Source organism: Motacilla alba, chromosome 1A, assembly GCF_015832195.1.
Source record: "Motacilla alba alba isolate MOTALB_02 chromosome 1A, Motacilla_alba_V1.0_pri, whole genome shotgun sequence".
Taxonomy (NCBI): Eukaryota; Metazoa; Chordata; class Aves; order Passeriformes; family Motacillidae; genus Motacilla; species Motacilla alba.
The window spans coordinates 48,604,698-48,623,273 of record NC_052031.1 but is presented as its reverse complement, the minus strand read 5'-3'; the positions used below and the strand labels follow the sequence as shown (position 1 = coordinate 48,623,273).

The window sequence follows — 18,576 nt, the reverse complement described above, 5'->3', positions numbered from 1 at the left end:
CTTGGCAGTTTCCCACTCCATGCTCAAGCCATCTACAAACATTTACTGCCCCTGGAAAAAGTTGCAGTAGCTGCAGTCTGTCAGTGGATTTGCTTGCTGCTTTGTGTTCAAACCACTGGGGCTAATGCTGGTCTGGGAACATTCTAATCACTTGTGTGCATTTCCTTAATATTTTTTTTCTTCCCACTCAGAGTCCAAGCCATATTTCCTACTCCTGACCCTGCAGCACTGAAGGATCGACGTATGGAGAATCTGGTGGCATATGCTCGGAAAGTGGAAGGGGATATGTATGAATCAGCAAACAGCAGGGTGAGATGCCGTCCCCTGTTGTCTAATTCTGTGTATTTCTACCTTGATCCTGTGCTGACTGGGGAGGGAGGGGAATGAAAGCACAGATGGGACATCCACACTGAGGAAACAAGTGTTTAGGGGCTGCTGGATGTGGTCTAGGAACCAGTCAGTTGAAGGCTGCTGCCAGGGTGTGCCCGGAGTTAAGATGTGCTGTGCCTGAGACTTGTCACAGTCCCCTAAAGGCCGTGTTGAAGCTCTTCACTATGATTGTCCCAGAGCAATGTTGGACACATGAAGATAAACATCTGGTGTTGGTCCAATAATTGAGAGCAGTGCCCTTAGCATTGCCCCTTTTCCCCTTCCTGTCTGTCTGACAGTCTCTGCAAAGGGAAAGACTGCCTCCAACCCCAAACCCAAATGTGTGTCTGTAAGGCCGCTTTGCAAGTTTGAATCACTGGGACCAGTTGCCATTTTTTGATGTGTGTCTCATCTCCTTTATTGGCTTTTATTCCTCCCCAACAGGCAGAGTACTATCACTTGCTAGCAGAGAAGATCTACAAGATTCAGAAGGAGTTGGAGGAGAAGCGAAGAACCAGACTGCAGAAGCAAAATATGATCCCAAATGCTCCAGGGATGCCACAAGCTCCCATGAATCAAGGGCCCAATATGGGACAGCCACAGCCAGGAATGTCTGCAAGTAAGAACCTTTGGGTTACTGATCACCTGGTGCAGGAAATCCTGTACTGTCATTTCAGTAGTCTGGTGACTATTCATGGGTACCTGACTGGTTTGTGAGTTCCTGTTCATTGTTGTACCTTGATAACATGCTTCAAATTTGTCCCCAGTTTCTGAAAGCTGACTCTAAGTCAGAGGATATTTCTTGTCACTGGAATGTACTTCTATTTTCAAGGAAGTTCTTGAGTTTGCCTCACACTTTGAAGATTCTTTAATAATGTTTAGTTACTGTATACACTTACTTCATACACTTATTCATGAGTTTTAATGTGTAATTCTCACTAAAATGTTTGGTGGATAAATTCTGGTGGTCTTCTGAAGAACACTATCTTATTTCAATGTCTTTTTTTGCAGATGGTCCTCTTCCTGACCCTACCCTGATACGTGCCAATGTGCCAAACCAGATGATGAATCGCATGCAGGCACAGCCAGGTAAATATTTGAAGAAAATTTGCTATTTTTAAAAGTTTTTAAAGGAAATTTTAAAGAGTTTTAAAGGAATCTTGGATTTGGACAGCTCTTGCTGAAGCATCAAAGACCTTCTATCATGTGCAGTTTTTACATTTGGTTAAGAAAATAGCTATCTATATTGCATCATTCTTACTTAACTATGTAATAAATATAAAACACTAGTACCATTTTGTCTTGCAACTTTGACCTGCACATTAGCTGCTTGCTTTGTTAAATAAAGAGCTTGATGCTTTTGGAATTTCTGATCATGTGTGCATAGGATGATGGGATCAGTCAAATATGGTGAACCCAGCCAGCTCAGGTGAGGACATATTGGTGACAGAGGGAGTGTGGTGAGAATTACTGCTCAGAAAAAAAGGGCAGAACCTTTGTTAAAAATTCAAGATCTGCTATAGCCAACATGCAAAGTACTTGAAGTTAAGATACAGTTTGAGATTCAATAAGTGAATTTCTAATACGTAATTAAATAATGCAGCTTTCTGTGGAAAGTTGATCTTCAGCAGCAGGTGTGACAATCAGTATTTGTCACGTGTTACAGTAGTTCTCAGGCTTAATGAGTTTTAATAACAGTGGAAACAGATGTCTTGAGGGGGGAAAAGCTGGTCTGTATTCTGAAAGAGTAGATAACTCGATCACTATATTTAAAATTTATTCCACGTAACTAGTTAATAGAAGGCAATTTTGATTGAAAGGTTGTTGTTAGAAAGCAAAATTAAAGAAACAGCATTTCTTCTCCAAATGTTGAATGGTGCCTAAAGAAGATTTCAGGTCTTGGTTTACACATGTGTTTTTGGCACAAATTCACAGGAATGAATCAGTTTGGCCAGATGAACATGCAGCTGTCACCGATGGGACCCCGACAAACCCCTCCTCTTCAGCACCCTGGACAGCTAAGTCAGGCCGGGGCCATGAACCAGGTCAGTGCGCCTTCCCTCAAGGTTAGAGTTCACAGGTTTGCTTCTCTTGTCTGTGGTTTCCATAAAATCAGTAAATAAAAGAAATTTGAAAATAAATCAAGCATCACTTCTTCATTCTCTTGGCCCTTTGGTTTCTGTCTTTTGCTTCTCCTCTAAGATCTGCCTGATACATAAGATATTTGTATAAGAATTGCCTAAAAAATAAGTCGAAGTGGCTTTTTGTTGCATTCTTAAAATAAGAAACCAAAATAAATCTCAAGTCAGAGTCCCAATCTGAAATCAATATCCTTTTACTTAGCTTATAAGAGAAATCGTCATAAATTCTGTCTTTTGAGAGGAGCTATAAGAAGACTTTTTACACTGTATCCTACAGATAAGTGGCAAGCATCAACTTCTGCAACAAGATAAATGTTTTGTTTTGTTGTTTTCTCTTTTTTATGGAAAATGTTATGAAGGTGTATGCACATTGTGTGAAATGAGTTGCTTTCTTTTCCACCAGATGGGATTTCCTTCACGTATGCAGCAGCCAGGAGTTGGCCAGCCTTCTGGTCAGAATCAGTTTCTACAACAGACTCAGTTCCCTGCTTCGTCCCCGGGAATGAACACAGCGAGCATGCCTATGACTCAGCCTGGCAATCAGACACCAGTATCTCAAGTAAGTTTCTGATTTCTTGACGTAGTGTCAGTGACCTTTGTCATAAACTGGTTATGATTGTTCAGTTTGTAGTAATGGAGAACAACTCGTTTCCTTGAGAGACTTTTGGAATTATAATCAACCAAATTCATTATTGAGGCTTTTCGTTTTTCTGGTGTAGCACTGGGAATGGCAAGGGTGAAATATTGTTGACTTGTTCTCAGGCTTGGTGTTAGAGAGGAATTGTTTTAGGTTTGTTTTTATGGAGCAAAGAAGAAATTGTGACTCAGCATGCAGTAGTTAAGATTCTCTTGCTGAACAGCGAAACAACAGAGAAATTAAGAGGTGTCAGAATAAGTCCTAAAAAGGCATGTCTATCCAGGCCTGTGTGTTGCTGGCTTTGGGGGATTAAGAGGGTTGTCACTACTGAAGATCTGAACTTACAGTCTAGCAGTTTCTTTTCTGTCCTCTCCCTCTCCCTTTTCAGCAAGAACCTTTCAGGCCAGGAAGAAGTAGGGAACGTCAGTTTGCTTCTCATTGATGCTTCTTCCTAGTTTGCAGGCAAGATTATTGTGGAGTTACAGTTTTTTATCTTGACCAATACAATTTTATTTTTTTGTAATTTTATAACGGTAGAGTTACATCTGTACTTATTTGTGATGGTAAATTCAGTTTCTAATCTCGGGGGTGGAGGCATGGGCACACTAAGTGTATTTGAATGCAGTTTTTCACTGTGGTGCAATGTCCCATATTCAGGATGTACAAATCTGCAGTTTCAGAAAAAAATGTTTTGCGAACCAGGAGTGTGGGTGTGCCATTCTTTAAGTGTATCAACAAGTATAAGTTATTCTGTTGAAACTTCTCTAAGAGAGATGAATAAATTATAAAACAGCCTTATGTTTGTGTAGAACAAAATAAATCAAGTAGACCATTTCTGCTTTTGAAGGAGTTTTTAAAAGAGAAGCAGATGGTTTGTCACATTTTTAAAGTACACTGTGGGAAAGCAGACATTTGACAGTAATTTCTCTTGCTTTTCTATTCCAAGTCACTGCAAATGTGTACCTGTTTTCCCACAGGCACAAATGACCAGCGCTTCCTGTCCTGTGAACTCTCCTGCAATGGCTCCAGGTTCTCAAGGGAGCCACATTCACTGCCCGCCTCTTCCACAGCCTTCCATGCACCAAAATTCTCCTTCTCCGGTACCTAGCCGAACCCCAACACCTCACCACACGCCCCCAGGCTTGGGATCACAGCAACAGCAGGCGGCAGCAGCTGCTGCCACCGCTGCCCCCACACCTGCTCCTCAGGCAATGCCACCTGGACCGCAGTCCCAAACTATGCACCCCCCTCAAAGGCAGACTCCAACACCTCCACAGGCACAGCTGCCTCCGCAAGTCCAGCCTCCAGTTCCAGTTACCCCTTCTGCAGAGCAGCAGCAGCAGCCCTTGTCACAGCAGAGCACGACTGCATCTGTTCCCACACCAACAGCACCGCTGCAACCTCAGCACCCCACAACACCTGTAAGGAAAACCTTTTAACTGTGCTTTCCCTGCAAATGTTTGTGTGTAAGGTTTCATTTTCAGTTGTGTGCTCCGGGCATGTTTAATATTAAAGTAGGGGGTTTTTTTTATATTTGGGGAGTAAACTTTTTCCATCAAGACAAGTCTGTAGATCATCTGCTGTTTCCAGAGAGGAAGTATTTTACTGAATTCTTGTACATGTTTCGAAATTCACTTTGAAATGTGGGCGAGGCTTTTGGTTACTTAAACATATGCATAGTGCTTATACAATAGGAGAAACAATGCCATTTTCTGTAGACAAGGCCTTCTAGTGCATGCCTCTGATAAATGTTTTCCAGTAGTTGAGGTTGTGGGACCACTGTATTCTTCAGGGAAAACAAATGGAAAGACTAGAGTGCTTTTAAACTCGGTGGAAATGTAGCACAGGTAAAACATAGAAAAGGAAAATAGGTTTGTTAGAAGCCCGTTTTGTAATGTGTTTTGTTCCCTCAGCTTTCACAGCCAGCTGTGAGCATTGATGGGCAGGTATCCAACCCCCCATCCACCAGCAGCACAGAGGTGAACTCTCAACAGACTGTTCCAGAACAGCAGCAGCCACCCTTGCAGGAAGTAAAAATGGAGATTAAAACAGATGAGGGGGAACCAGAACAAGCAGAGATGCAAATGGAGGAGAAATCTGAGGTGAGATTATTGACCAGATGTTGGGTAGAATACCTTTATCTAGTACTGCAGGATGCTTTCTGTCATTCCTTTCAGAATTCAGTGAGAGCTGTAGGTGCTACCTGCTGCTGCTGCTGCTGCAATTTTGATTATTGCCTTTTGTCTTCTTCCTTAAGAAGGGTCTGTGTTTTCTAGTGAAATTGTGGTAATAGAAGTCAGTGGCCACAGAAAACCACATTATAATGGTTCTAAGCTATGAAGCTTTGCTTTGGTAAATGCCAGTGTGAGGATGCACTCGGGCCAGTCCACAGCTGTTAAAATAGCAGATACCAGGATGAGGGGAAATGGCTTCAGGTTGTGCCAGGGGAGGTTTAGATTGGATATTAGTAAAGGTTTCTTCACTGAAAGGGTTATCAAGCATTGGAACAGGCTGTCCAGGGAGGTGGTTGAGTCACCATTCATGGAGGTATTTAGATGTGTAGAGGTGGCACTTTAGGATGTGGCATAGCAGTGGACTGGGCAGTGCCACATAATATTGGACTTAATCTTAAAGGTCTTTTCCAACCTAAATGATTTTATAGGTACATGATGGGCTGCTTTACTGGGCTTTGGCAACTTGTCACTGAGGACAGCCAGGAGTGTGGCTGCCAGTCACATCATCCTGGCAGCTCTGATGTATGAGGGGCTGTTAGAACTGCCTGAAGAGGTACCCGTGTCTCTACTTGCAGCTCAGAAGTCGTTAGCAGCTCGTCAGTGCTGCTATGCAGTGTTTAAAGATGCATTCTAACACATTTGCTCAAGTTTTAGGCAAGTTTTGACTACAAAGGAGATAGAGTGGGTGGGCAGCATGACAGATAGGTTTAAAGGACAGAAATGTGGATGGGTGGCCAGGAGATTTAAGTGACAGTCTCCAAACTGCTTTCCAGGCTAAAGTAGAACCAGTCGTGGAGGAATGTAAACCAGACCCAATGGAGCAAGAAGAAAAGAAACCTGAAATTAAGACTGAAGTACCAGAGGGGGAAGAAAGACCTACTACTCCAGCAACTCAGTCTTCTCCAGCAGCTGGGCAGTCTAAGAAAAAAAGTAAGCAGATAGACTGTTTTTACTTCAATTCACTGCATCTCCCTAGAGAAATATCTGCAGAGGAAAAAAAACTGGGCTTTCCTTTTTGGTACTTAGTGGATTATGTGGTACTTATATGGATTGTTCCTTGTGGCTTTTGGACAAAAATATCTAATAATACATGTGCTTATAATTGGCTTTGGGCAAGTTCTTTAAGCCTTTAGAATTAGACACTAAGCTGTAGTAAAATTGTCAATACAGTGGAGATTTGAAATACTCAGTTACAGATTCTGTAGACAATTTTTTTTTTCCGTGGGGCCTCCAAGAGGGGATGGATCTGGAAAGTGAACCATCTCTACTCATCAATGTCATCTTATGATTGCCTTTTCTTCAGGTGATCATTTTAATATCCTCCTCAGGACTCAGTGTTGCAGAGTATAAACAAGCCTTGCTTAAGTACCTTAAACCCGTTGTCTGTCTGTCCTTTTTCCACAGACATCACATTTTCTAGCAGGTTTCTTTCTTCCAGCTGTTTCTGCTGTCTTTCTAATGTTGATTGTTCTCCCAAAGTTTTCAAGCCAGAAGAGTTGCGGCAGGCACTTATGCCAACACTGGAGGCACTTTACCGTCAGGATCCGGAGTCTCTTCCATTTCGACAGCCTGTGGATCCCCAACTACTAGGAATTCCTGTGAGTGTCTTAGCAAGATAATTTCCTGGTTTTAATTCAAAACTACTGTATGCTGACATACCTGTTTGAGAACAGCTTACATCTGACTTAACATTTTCATATTGATGTGTTTAGGGAGGTATAACTTAGGCAGTGAAACAGACACGGTCTGACTTAGGGAAGTTTCTTTGGTTCTGTGTTCCTTTTCCTAAACAAGTAGATATAGCACGCACTGGAATGATTTACCAACAGAACCCCAGTGCTGTATGGCCTTTTTATGGTTGTTGCTTCATGTTGTGATGTTCTTATTGCTGAATTTCATAGTTGTTTCTCATCATAAATCTTGCCTGAAGATGTGGGAAATTAGGCAGATAAAACCCACTTAAAAATGTCCATTAATGATTGTTATTTGTTATAGGAAAGGAAGAAACAATTTAAGTTAGAGATTTGTTTACATTAAATTTTCTGCTTGTTTTAGAATTGTCTTGAGAAGACAACTATCATTCAAGGATCTGTGTTTTTAAACTCTGAATTGTCCAGACAAGTTTAAAAAATATAAACAAACACATAGATGTAGGTCCTTTTTAGGTGCTTCAGGCAGTATTTTTTGCCTGAAAGTTTTTATTTGCTATTGGTATGGGGGTTTTTTAAGGCAGATGCTGCAAAATTTCAAGGTCTGCTGTATTACAAGCATTTATACACTTACTAATATTTTTAACAAGCTTTGAATTGACTGTCATTCTGCAGACTTTCGTAGACGTTGCACCATAATCAGTGGTGGATTGGAAAAGGGCATTCTTTAGAGGACACATAAGTTTTATCACAGAATAAAGTTATTTATTTTTGTTAGGTTTTCTGAGCTACTGAAAACAGTAGCTTTATATTCATGTTGTTGTGTAAGTATTTGGATCACTATGGCTGCAAAAACATTGGCATTTTCTACTATTTTTAATACTTGTTTTGCTGATTAAAATTAGAGTGATTTGATTTCATTAGTTGTGAATGAGCGACAGCACCTGAGAAATAAAGGAATAAGGAAAAGAAAGCACTGGGAAATTATATGGTATTACTTAGGGATTGCATTCTGTGTGTCACAAGCAGTTTGACAGTCAAGTCAGGGAGGAACCTGTTTTTCTTGATGAGAATTTATAGGCTGAAATGCACATGCTGTCACGTTACAACATCGTTCTCTAGGAGGGTTTTGGTGTGCTGTGTTTTCTTGCAGGATTATTTTGACATAGTGAAGAACCCCATGGATCTTTCTACTATCAAGAGAAAGCTGGACACAGGACAGTATCAGGAACCATGGCAGTATGTAGATGACATCTGGCTCATGTTCAATAATGCCTGGTTGTATAACCGCAAAACATCCCGGGTGTACAAGTACTGTTCCAAACTGGCAGAGGTGTTTGAGCAAGAAATTGACCCAGTTATGCAGAGCCTTGGTTATTGCTGTGGAAGAAAGGTAAGAAAGTAAATATATTTAGTCCTTTTCTTGTTTCCTTGAATTAAAGGGCTAAAATATAGCAGTTGCAGTTGTTATCAGTTATGGTGTGTCAAAAATTTCTGAAGTTTACCAGGATTTAGCAATCCTGAATAATCTGAATTTAAGCATTTTGTGGATCTTCAAATTCTGTCTTGTCCTTAAATAATCTATTTGTACGTAAGCCCTTGGGGGAAAAAAGTCAGCAACAGAAAGCTTATTTTGTTTAGGACAAACTTTTGCTATTGCAAATTAAACAGGTGTGTTTTTATTCCTTCAGAAGTTCTGTATTTCACTGTATATTGCAATTCTGTTTCCCTTGTTTTGATGTGCTTTCTCTCTTTGGAGGAGATTTAACTTGAAAATAACAGCCCACTTGAGGTCTTTCATGACTAGCACTTTGTACACTTCGCTGTACAAAGAGATCTGTGCACAGAGTAAGGTGGAAGTGTTCACTGTCTGGGTCACACTTGCTTCCCATGGAGAGCAAGTGAAAATGTCTGAGTACTAAGGGACCCATTCCTCTTTGCAGTTGGAGTTCTCGCCACAGACTTTGTGTTGCTATGGCAAACAGCTATGCACGATCCCTCGAGATGCCACTTACTACAGTTACCAGAACAGGTAAGGAAAACTCAGCTGGTGCAGTTTTGTGCATGCTGCAATCAATCATGTTGTAGGCATGCATGTATTTACCTAGACACCCTGTTTATATGTGTACACCTTTGTTTTAAGATTAAGTTTTTTGCTGGAAGCACTCTTGAATAGTTTGCCTTGTGGGCTAATAATGATTTCTTTGAGCTAAAGTTCACTGCAGCCTTTGCTCTTCCCTCCTTTGTTTGCAGAAATGTGATGTCTTACTACATTTTGATCCTGCAGTTAATTAAATCTTCAGTTACCTACAAATCATATATACAAGTCTGTTGCTTTTACTTCCTACTGTGCAGCAGTGTTTTTCATGCAGAACACTGAATAGACTATGCAGAGAGTGTATTAATGTTCATAATACATATTGGTTTTGGCAAGTCTTTGTTTTTCTTGTAATTTTTATGCTGAAGAGCAAACTTCTGTATTGCACATCTTAACTGGAAGATCTGTGTATTCAGATCTTCAGCAGATTGATGCTTGCTTTTTCTCGCAAAGTTCCTTAAAGGGAATTGTCTTGGCAGTAGCTATCAGTAGCTCTGTAAAATGCTGTCCCTTCAACAGCCCTTTTTTACTTGTGGTTTATTAAAGGATTTAAACTTACTTGACTTCTGAAAGGAGGTTTCTTGCTAGTCATCTCTGGGGAAGTGAGGCAGGAAGAAGCAGGCAAACACATGCTTTAACTTTCCCATATTCCCTTGCCTGTCTTCAGAATGTATCTATTAGAGCAGAGAACTGCTTAATTCCAAGATCCATCAATTTCTTTAGTTCCTGCTCTCCATTCATTCCAAAACCTCAAACAAACAAAAAAACCAACCCCAAAGCAAACCAGAATGACAAAAACATGAAGGATTTTACCTGAAGGCCAAAATTTTCCAAGAATTGTAGTTTTCTTAGGCACCTGGTCAGATGAAAGCATACAAAGATTATGCAAGTTACATCTTAACCTTTTAAAACTTCGTAAAGGTTTATAGCAGCAAATGGTGGTTTTTAAGCTTCTCCTACTTCTTTAGTCCTGTAATACCCCACAACAGCTCTTGTAGTTTTAGACTTGCACGTAGTGTAGAGCTTGTCATGTCAGTATCTTCTGCTTATGTTTGTCCATAGGCAAGTACTAGATGAACCAAAAGACTATTGCTCAGAGATCTGACATTTGATGTGTTTGCAAATGTTAGAAAGGAATGTTTGCATTGTAACAGGTGCCTACGTATGACTTGCAGATTACATCATATATACAGATGCATATATCTATAGATTGAAATGTATAATTCCAGAAGTACTGTTCTCTGCATTATCTCAGGTGAAAACTGGCAAAGGAGGTTGAGACATGTCTTTTTAGCTGAACAGTTGCTAATAACATAGATTAGTGTGGCTTTATAATGGACTTGTTTGAATTTTTTTGTTTCTATTTTTAGCTGTCTTGTGCACTCAGTTAGCATGCCTTATAACGGAGAAGCCACAGCTTTAGAACATTTTTGAAGGCTAGGGTAGAATCTTGAATTAATATCTATTTTATTGAAGTAAAAATGAAATCTTTCTCTGTAATGCTTGCTCTAGTGATGTCTGGACTGTTCTATGTGCAGAATGGGCTATGGCAGAGTCATACCCATGTAGAGCATTATGTGTCTAGTTAATGTTAGTTAACATGGAGTTTGACAGTTTAGGCTGTAAGAATTTTAAGGACAGATTTTATCATTCCTAAAGTTTCTGGTATTTAGCTTTTCCTTTCAACTGGGAGAGAATTCTGTGACCTTTTAGCATTTATACGTTTAAGATGGAAGACTACCTCTCTTCCATTGATCTCCTGCAGATCCTCCTCCCAACAGAACTGCTGTGCTGATGTACAAGTCAGAGTAGCAGTTCCTCCTTCCTTCTGCTCTTTCCCCTGTCTCATTTTAATTCTTTGCTGTACGTGGCATGGATTATTAAAATGAAGAGGGTATGGGTATGCTAAAATGGAATACTCTTGTTTAATTTGTTTTTATCGTTTGCTGCTTGTGAACTCATTTGAGAGATTTAATGCTAATCTGTGCTTTGCCTTGGCTTTCTGCTTTGTGTTGTCTTGTCTTGCTTCTATGTTTTTGTTTTTGTCCTGCAAACCCCCATTTCTTTGTTCGTGTGTGTGTTATTTTTTTTAATTTCTCCTTCATGCTTGTCATTGTCTGCACTTGGCTTTGATTGCGCAAAAAAAAAATCCAAACCAAAAAACAAAACCAACCAAACACAATGTGGGGCCCATAAATCTGCATCATTGAATATCCTTGTCGCCGTTGATGACCTGCTCTCTGCTCCTGTCCCTTCCTTGGCCTGCTGTGATTGGTGGCTCCGTTGCTTGACTTGGGCTGTGTTGTGTGGACGGAGCAGTTCACCCAAATATGGCCTTCTTGCTGACAGGTATCATTTCTGTGAGAAGTGCTTCAACGAAATCCAAGGGGAGAGCGTTTCTCTGGGAGATGACCCATCACAACCTCAAACGTGAGTTCTTTGTGTTTGCTTGGGCTGTGCTTTCGTGAGCTGTATCATGGCCTACAGTGCTTTCTGTAGGGAAGGGGGGGGTCAGCTGTAGGTTTTTTGGCTAATAGAAGATGGATGACACATCCTTCATAAAAGTCTGGACTTTTGCTTGTCTTTCAAACCTGGACTGACTGAACTAGTGAAAAATAAGCACTTAGTGCTTAAAATTGCAACTATACCAATAGAAGGGAAAGAAGCAAATGGCTTTTTCCCTGAAAAAAAAGTGAAAGTATTCTACTGCAGAAAAAGAACCATGTCTGCAGGCAAGCATGTAACAGACATAGCTTGAAATATCAAATGTACCATTTTCTTTATACCCTAGCTATGCCATTAAACTTGTATTCAACATTAGGTCGTTTTTCATCCAAACCAGAAGCAGGCAACCTCCTTTTGCCATACAAATATTTCACTACAGGAATGCCATCTGCCTATGAGAAAGGCTGTGCAGTCGTTGAGGACCCATAAAAGGCTGTGCATGGATTTTACCATGTTGGTGCAAACTGTTGTCGCAGTCTCTCATTTTGCTGTATCCTCCTCATACCTCCCCTCAAAAAGATCTTGAAACAGAATTTTTCGAGGCTAAGGAAGTCCTTGAGGGACAAATGAGTGCCAGGCAGTTATTCCTGGAGCTATTCAAGAAATCCCTTTGGAGGAAGACAGAGTGCAACAACCCTGCAGGTAGAACAATATGAGGAATTCAGGAAAAGTCTGAAGCCAGAGGGAGAGTTTAAGTTGGTAATTGGACAAACTGAGTTAACTTTTATTTGGAACCAGATCCTGGATGCACTAATGGATGCATACAGAACAGTACTGGAAGTATGGGATGATGTACTGAAGTGTGCTGAAAGAGGGTAGATTGAATTTAGATAGAAGGAGGAAGTTCTTCACTATGAGGGTGATGAGGCCCTGGAATAGATGGCACAAAGAACTTCTGGATGCCCCATCACTGGAAGTGTTAAAGGACAGGTTGGATGGAACTCTGAGCTACTTGGTATAGTGGAAGGAGTTCCTGACAATGGCAGGGGGTGATGATCTCTTAAGGTCCCTGCCAGCCCAAACCATCCTAGGATTCTGTGACCTACCTTTCTGGAAGGAAAAAGGAAGAAATAATGTTGTGTACTGGTCAGTACAATGGGCCATTTCATGTCCCTGGGGATAGATGGATTGCTATTCTAGTAGAAGCAAAGATCCAAAATTTATTCAATATAGAGTCACAGAGTACATAGTAGGAATATACATGTCGTGTCCTGTTTAAGTTCCGTGCACCATATTACAAGAATAATTTGAGGTAATTGAGATATTTAACTTCATCGTTTATTTTATAAGGAGCTTCAAGTATCCTGCAGGTGGCACAATTCAGAAAAAATAATGAAATAAGAGGAGATAGGAAGGTTAATTAATCTCATGCAAGTTGGAGTGAGCAAGTTGTCATTGCTTCTCAGGGAGGGACATACTGATCTTCTCATGTTACGCAGAACACTCTTTGGGGTAAATTCTCACAGATTTGAGTATTGTATGTTCTGAACCAGGTAGTTTAAAACTTCTGTCAAAAAGTTGAAATTTTAGGCCTTGAAATTGATAGAGAGAAGGCAGAAATAATGTTTAGTGGTGGCTGGGCTGGGCTTGCAGGGTTCAGAAGCTGAAATTTATCCTTTGGAGTTGATGTAGGAGGAGGGCTAGGGGAATCTGAAAAAGACAACCTACCTTTCTCAGTAATCAAAGATAATTGGAATTCTGCCTACAGAATACGAGAGGCATATCAAGTAGTCTTTTCACCAATAAATACTGATCAGACCTATCCAAAACTTAAATTGTCAGCACGCTTTAATATTTATCCTGTAGTAAAACTGAATAAGGGAACAATGTTGCTCTCTACAAGAGAAAAATAATGTTTTCCACAGACAAAGTGGAGTGGCATACACTTCAGTTGTCTGTCACTGTGTAAAATATAATTACTTTCCTTGTAGTGCCAGTGAGTGTATAAAAACTCTGCTTGTAAGTTGTCTTGGTTTGTGGATAGATGTGGTATTGCATGAATGTTTGTTGTCTTGTGTTAAAACTGAGTTTTATTGCCTGTTTCTCCATAGCACAATAAACAAAGAACAGTTTTCAAAAAGGAAAAATGATACACTGGATCCTGAGCTGTAAGTATTGCTGTCAATCTTTGAATGGTCCTCATTTTATTATAAATACTTTTTAAGATACATGTTATTCATTCACCATCGGCTTTGTCTTTGAATATTTTCCATTTCGTGTAGCTCTGTTAGTTGGTAGGGGCGGCTCAGTAATCAGCAGATCTGGCATTCAGTGCTGGGAATGCAAACCACTGTGGCTGTGCTTGAGAAACACCTAACGCTGGATGTATGAGCTGAAATGACTCCATTTTGTTTTCTTGCACGTAGATTCAACAGAAGGATGAATGCAGATAGCTCTGCTTTGAAACTGTTGTGGTGAATGGTCAAATCTCAGAACTGATTAGAGTCATTTGGCAGTAGCTCTTAGGGCTGTTGCTGTTTAGTAGAAGGAAAAGTTGCTGTATTTTGAATCAGCCAGTTATTCTGTACTGCTGTGAAAGCAGAACTGTAGTCATTCAGTGACATTAAGATCATGGTGACTCAGCTGCTTTTCTTGATATTCCTGAGCAGTTTTTTGAAGCTGTTTTACATGGTCCTGCATCATACACCTATGCTGCTGTTTTGCAAACATTATCTCAGTTCTCAAATGAACGAGGAGAAAGGATATTTATTGTTCCCACACCATCTTTCTAAAGGCACAAGGGTCAGCCAGTTCTGTTTTACAAGGGCTGTGGGAAGGAGAGAATAGTAGCTTGATTCATAACTTTTCTTTCCCTTTGTTAAAGTGAAGCTAGAATATAAGCCTAACTTACAGTGTGGTACCACATGCTCTACATAGATGACAGCTATTCATTCAAAGTCTCAAACTCTTAGACAGGCATATTCAAAAGGAGTCAGATTTCCCAATACCTGAAGCAACCTTAGATATTTTGGGTAATTATATTCACCAACATCTGGAAACTACATCATGTGACATCTCAATTGTCCTTAAATCTCTGCTAATTTTCTGAAGGTGACTTTGGTATTTGCTTCTGGTTCTTCCTTCCCACCTTTCTGCAGTATATTTGCAATATACCCCAGGATTCAAGCATAGTGGGGCAACTAAGAGCCAAGTATTTCACCTGGTTCTTCCTTTCTGACATGGGTGAATCCATTTTCCTCTACTCTCTACAGCAGCAAGCAGTTTAGAGATCTTGTCCTTAAAAGGGCTTCACTTGAAAAAAAATGAGTGGATGGCGGTAAGACAAGCAAATGGTAATAAAGTGTCCCTGCACAGTCTGCCTGACTTGAGCTGGCAGGTTTTTAATTTGTTCTGAAGGCTGTTCTCAGCATAGATGTTCCCTCTGTGTTAAATAGACTCAAAAGCCTAAATGCTAGAAGTGCTCTAATAAAGTACTACAAAATACACAAGTAAGCAATGATACTACTAACCTTTGCTTCCCTTTGCCTTTTTTGCCTTGTACAGATTTGTTGAATGTATAGAGTGTGGAAGAAAAATGCACCAGATCTGTGTTCTTCATAATGAGATAATCTGGCCTTCTGGGTGAGGAATTTCTCCTTATTAAGTAGATAGCATATTTACTATTTGGTAGAGCTCATGTGTAAACTTCCTTATATTGGTTATATTTAAAAGACTGTTTAATGGAAGAAATTACATTCCCTGAAAATTTTCTAAAGTCTTTAGGATAATATCAAATTTAGACAGTATATCCTACAGTGTTGTGTATCAAGTTTTCTCATCTTTTGTTTCCAATGCTTCTTCATGTGGAAAAGCGCATTTCAGCCTTTTATGTTTAGAGATGCTAGCCCTTCATGAAAAGATGGTTTTTACTTCTGGTAACAGTTTCAGATTGATCTATTTTCTTTACAAATCATACTGCTTCATCATCTTCAAAGAATTTTGTAACAGGGATTTAACAGGTGAATCAACTTTTTTGACCTCAGTGATCAGATTAAATTTAAATTTAAAAAATATAGTTCTCTTTAGATGCTCCACAGTTCTTGATCAACATGTGTTTTCTTCTGATTCATTTAAAAACTTTTCAAATAATGACAAATTATATGTTGATTAAGTTTTATAACAGCTTAAATGTCCCGTTTCTTGTCCCCAAAGAGTGTCAGTTTAGCGTTCTGTTGTCCCATCCACATGGCTGCAGAAGTGGGTGGATGTCCTGTAAGTGAAGAAGAGTCATAGAATCATTTCCCTCTACAGTGTATTTGGGCATTTAGGAAAAAATCAGCCTTATGCTTGGTGTTGCAGTGTCTTATCATCAGAGAGAGAAGTTTGAGCCTATTTGCACCAAGCATATTTGAGCTGATACTCTCAGACCTGCCAGTGGAGACTTCCCTGGGCTTTCCAGTGGTGATGTGAGCAACTGATAGGACATGCAGCACCTCGAGCTTAGATCCTCCTCTGCAGCTCTGAAACAGTTAGGCTGTTCTTTGTGCTTTAATTTTAAATTTCAGTTATGGTATTTTCCAGATCAGATAAGATCTGGTGGAAGATTTTGCTTCTAATGGTAGGATGCTAGAGAACTTGGTGGTCTGACTTGGGGTGACTTCACTTGCTCTTTTTTTTTGCTTCAGCTTCGTCTGTGATGGCTGCCTAAAGAAAACAGGACGAACCAGGAAAGAGAACAAATTCTCTGCTAAAAGTAAGATTCTGACACTTGCACCAAAAAAATTAAATAATATGTTAAGAATGGGGAAGAGGTGGCTTTTTATGCTTGTTTTTTATTTAAGTTTTTTAAGAGCTCAAGGAGGATACTTTTGGTCAATTTTGACCATCAGTTCCGTAATGTTCAAAGTCTTTGCATTCACAGGTGGTAGTGTTAGTTAACATTCTGTTTTAGAGGGCTAAAAAACTGTTTTAGAGCACTTTCATTATTGAAGTACATTCTTTTGGTAAGTGGAGATATACTAACTTGGCTAGTATGGGTTTTTAGACAGAATATACTTCCAAATGCCATGTCTGCTTGTGAAGATGTCTGAAAGCAGTGTTTTGTAATCCAGTTTAAGTAATAAATAACATCTGTTCAGGAGAAACCTTAATTGTGATTGACTTTTAAGACAAGGTAGAAATTGGGTTGAAATACAGATTCTTTATTCATTTAAATAATGTATAAGCCTTAAATGTGCCTGCAGGGGAAAAGCAGCTCACCCCATCTAGAAGTGGCAGGGTTTAAAGATAAAGCTGTAATTTATGTTAGCATACTGCATGTGTTAAAAGTCATTTTTCATCTAAAATCTGAGTAGAGAAATTACATATGAACAGTTCAGTTTTGTATATGTTTAGAGCTGTATTTTCCTCCTGCAGGATTACCAGCTACAAGACTTGGTACCTTCCTGGAGAACAGAGTCAATGAGTTCCTAAGACGACAGAATCACCCTGAGGCAGGAGAGGTCACAGTTAGGGTGGTACACGCATCTGACAAAACTGTCGAAGTAAAACCAGGAATGAAAGCAAGGTATGTTCGTTTCTAATTTTGCTTTCTTTTTGCAGAAGTGGGAGCTGTTTGTACTTACATGATACACTTGATTAAATAAAATCATTTAGGTTGGAAAATAGTTCTAAGCTTGAGTCCAGCTGTTACCCTAGCATTGACAAGGCTGCTGCTAAACCATGTCTCCAAGTGCTACATCTACAGATGTTCTAAATATCTCCAGGGATGGTGACTCAAACACTTCCCTGGGCAGCCTGCTTCAATACTTGACAGTCCTTTTCATGAAGATTTTTTTTTCTAATATCCACTCAAAAAAGACTTTTGCATTCAAAACCTCATCACCAGCCAAGTAGTGACAAACAGGTGTTCCAGCAGCATCATAATTTTTTGTGACGAGTGTCTTTTCCATAGTAAAAAGTGGGTGCCTCATATTTGAGTAGTCTGTAAACATTTAACTTTCAAATGACACTGAAATTATGCTTAGAGTAGCCCTGTCTTTGTTGCCTTCACCTAGTAACATGCAGTCTCTGATATGTGAATATATTTGGTGTTCCACTTTACCCTCTGCTCTGCAGGTTCGTGGACAGTGGAGAGATGGCAGAGTCTTTCCCATACCGAACAAAAGCGCTTTTTGCCTTTGAGGAGATTGATGGCGTAGACTTGTGCTTCTTTGGGATGCACGTGCAGGAGTATGGCTCAGACTGCCCTCCACCCAATCAAAGGTGAGGAACCCCACAAAAGTCTGTTTTACCTTGGTACTCTCTCCCTTGGATGAACCTCCTGTAGTTCTGTATAGAGCTTCTCTGTTGCTTATATGAGACCCTTAGTGCTGTTATGTTCCAGAAACGAAGTAGCTTCTGTAATGTTTGAGTTGTTTCTTACTGGGCATGCTGGCTGGAAGGCAGAGTTGCCTCAAGGATCACTGATCTGTGTTTTCAAGGAAGGGATTGAATAGTTTTAGGGAGATAAGGCTAGGATATCAAAAGAAGGCCAAGTTTCTAGAGGTAAATTGGGAGCAGATGCATTGCAGATTGCTGTTGTAATGGATGCATGAGATGTATAAAATAACATTAATAAACTTCTAGAATTACTTCAAAATCTCTCCTCTTTCTCATGCCTGTTTTTGTTGGGTTTTTTTTAGGCGAGTGTATATATCGTACCTTGACAGTGTTCATTTCTTCCGCCCTAAATGCTTGAGGACTGCTGTCTATCATGAAATACTGATTGGATATCTAGAGTATGTTAAGAAACTAGGGTAAGTATCTTATAACATTTTCTTCTGTACAGCATTTGTGCTGAATAGTTCTTGCTGCCAATTAAATTACTACATCCTGTAGTAAAGAATATGGTGCCCAAGTATCAAACCTTGATAGAATAACACAACAACTGTGTACAGTTGAAAAGGAAACGAGAAGAAGGGATTGCAGGCTTTTCAGGGGAGGCCTCTGCTTCAGCTATTTT

General features: G+C 39.9%; 1 protein-coding gene across 1 annotated transcript in view; it reads left to right on the top strand.

Annotated features, from left to right (window-relative positions):
- The window catches only part of EP300 (E1A binding protein p300), a 59,850-nt gene that overhangs the window by 31,183 nt on the left and 10,091 nt on the right, over positions 1-18,576 (top strand). Inside the window, exons 9-26 of the mRNA XM_038155846.1 lie at positions 192-309; positions 814-988; positions 1,381-1,458; positions 2,305-2,414; positions 2,914-3,069; positions 4,125-4,568; positions 5,061-5,249; positions 6,155-6,311; positions 6,861-6,979; positions 8,184-8,423; positions 8,974-9,062; positions 11,478-11,558; positions 13,685-13,741; positions 15,138-15,215; positions 16,259-16,326; positions 16,989-17,139; positions 17,691-17,837; positions 18,257-18,370. Of these exons, the coding sequence (XP_038011774.1) occupies positions 192-309; positions 814-988; positions 1,381-1,458; positions 2,305-2,414; positions 2,914-3,069; positions 4,125-4,568; positions 5,061-5,249; positions 6,155-6,311; positions 6,861-6,979; positions 8,184-8,423; positions 8,974-9,062; positions 11,478-11,558; positions 13,685-13,741; positions 15,138-15,215; positions 16,259-16,326; positions 16,989-17,139; positions 17,691-17,837; positions 18,257-18,370 (2,571 nt within the window). The remainder of the gene's footprint in view (positions 1-191; positions 310-813; positions 989-1,380; positions 1,459-2,304; positions 2,415-2,913; positions 3,070-4,124; positions 4,569-5,060; positions 5,250-6,154; positions 6,312-6,860; positions 6,980-8,183; positions 8,424-8,973; positions 9,063-11,477; positions 11,559-13,684; positions 13,742-15,137; positions 15,216-16,258; positions 16,327-16,988; positions 17,140-17,690; positions 17,838-18,256; positions 18,371-18,576) is intronic.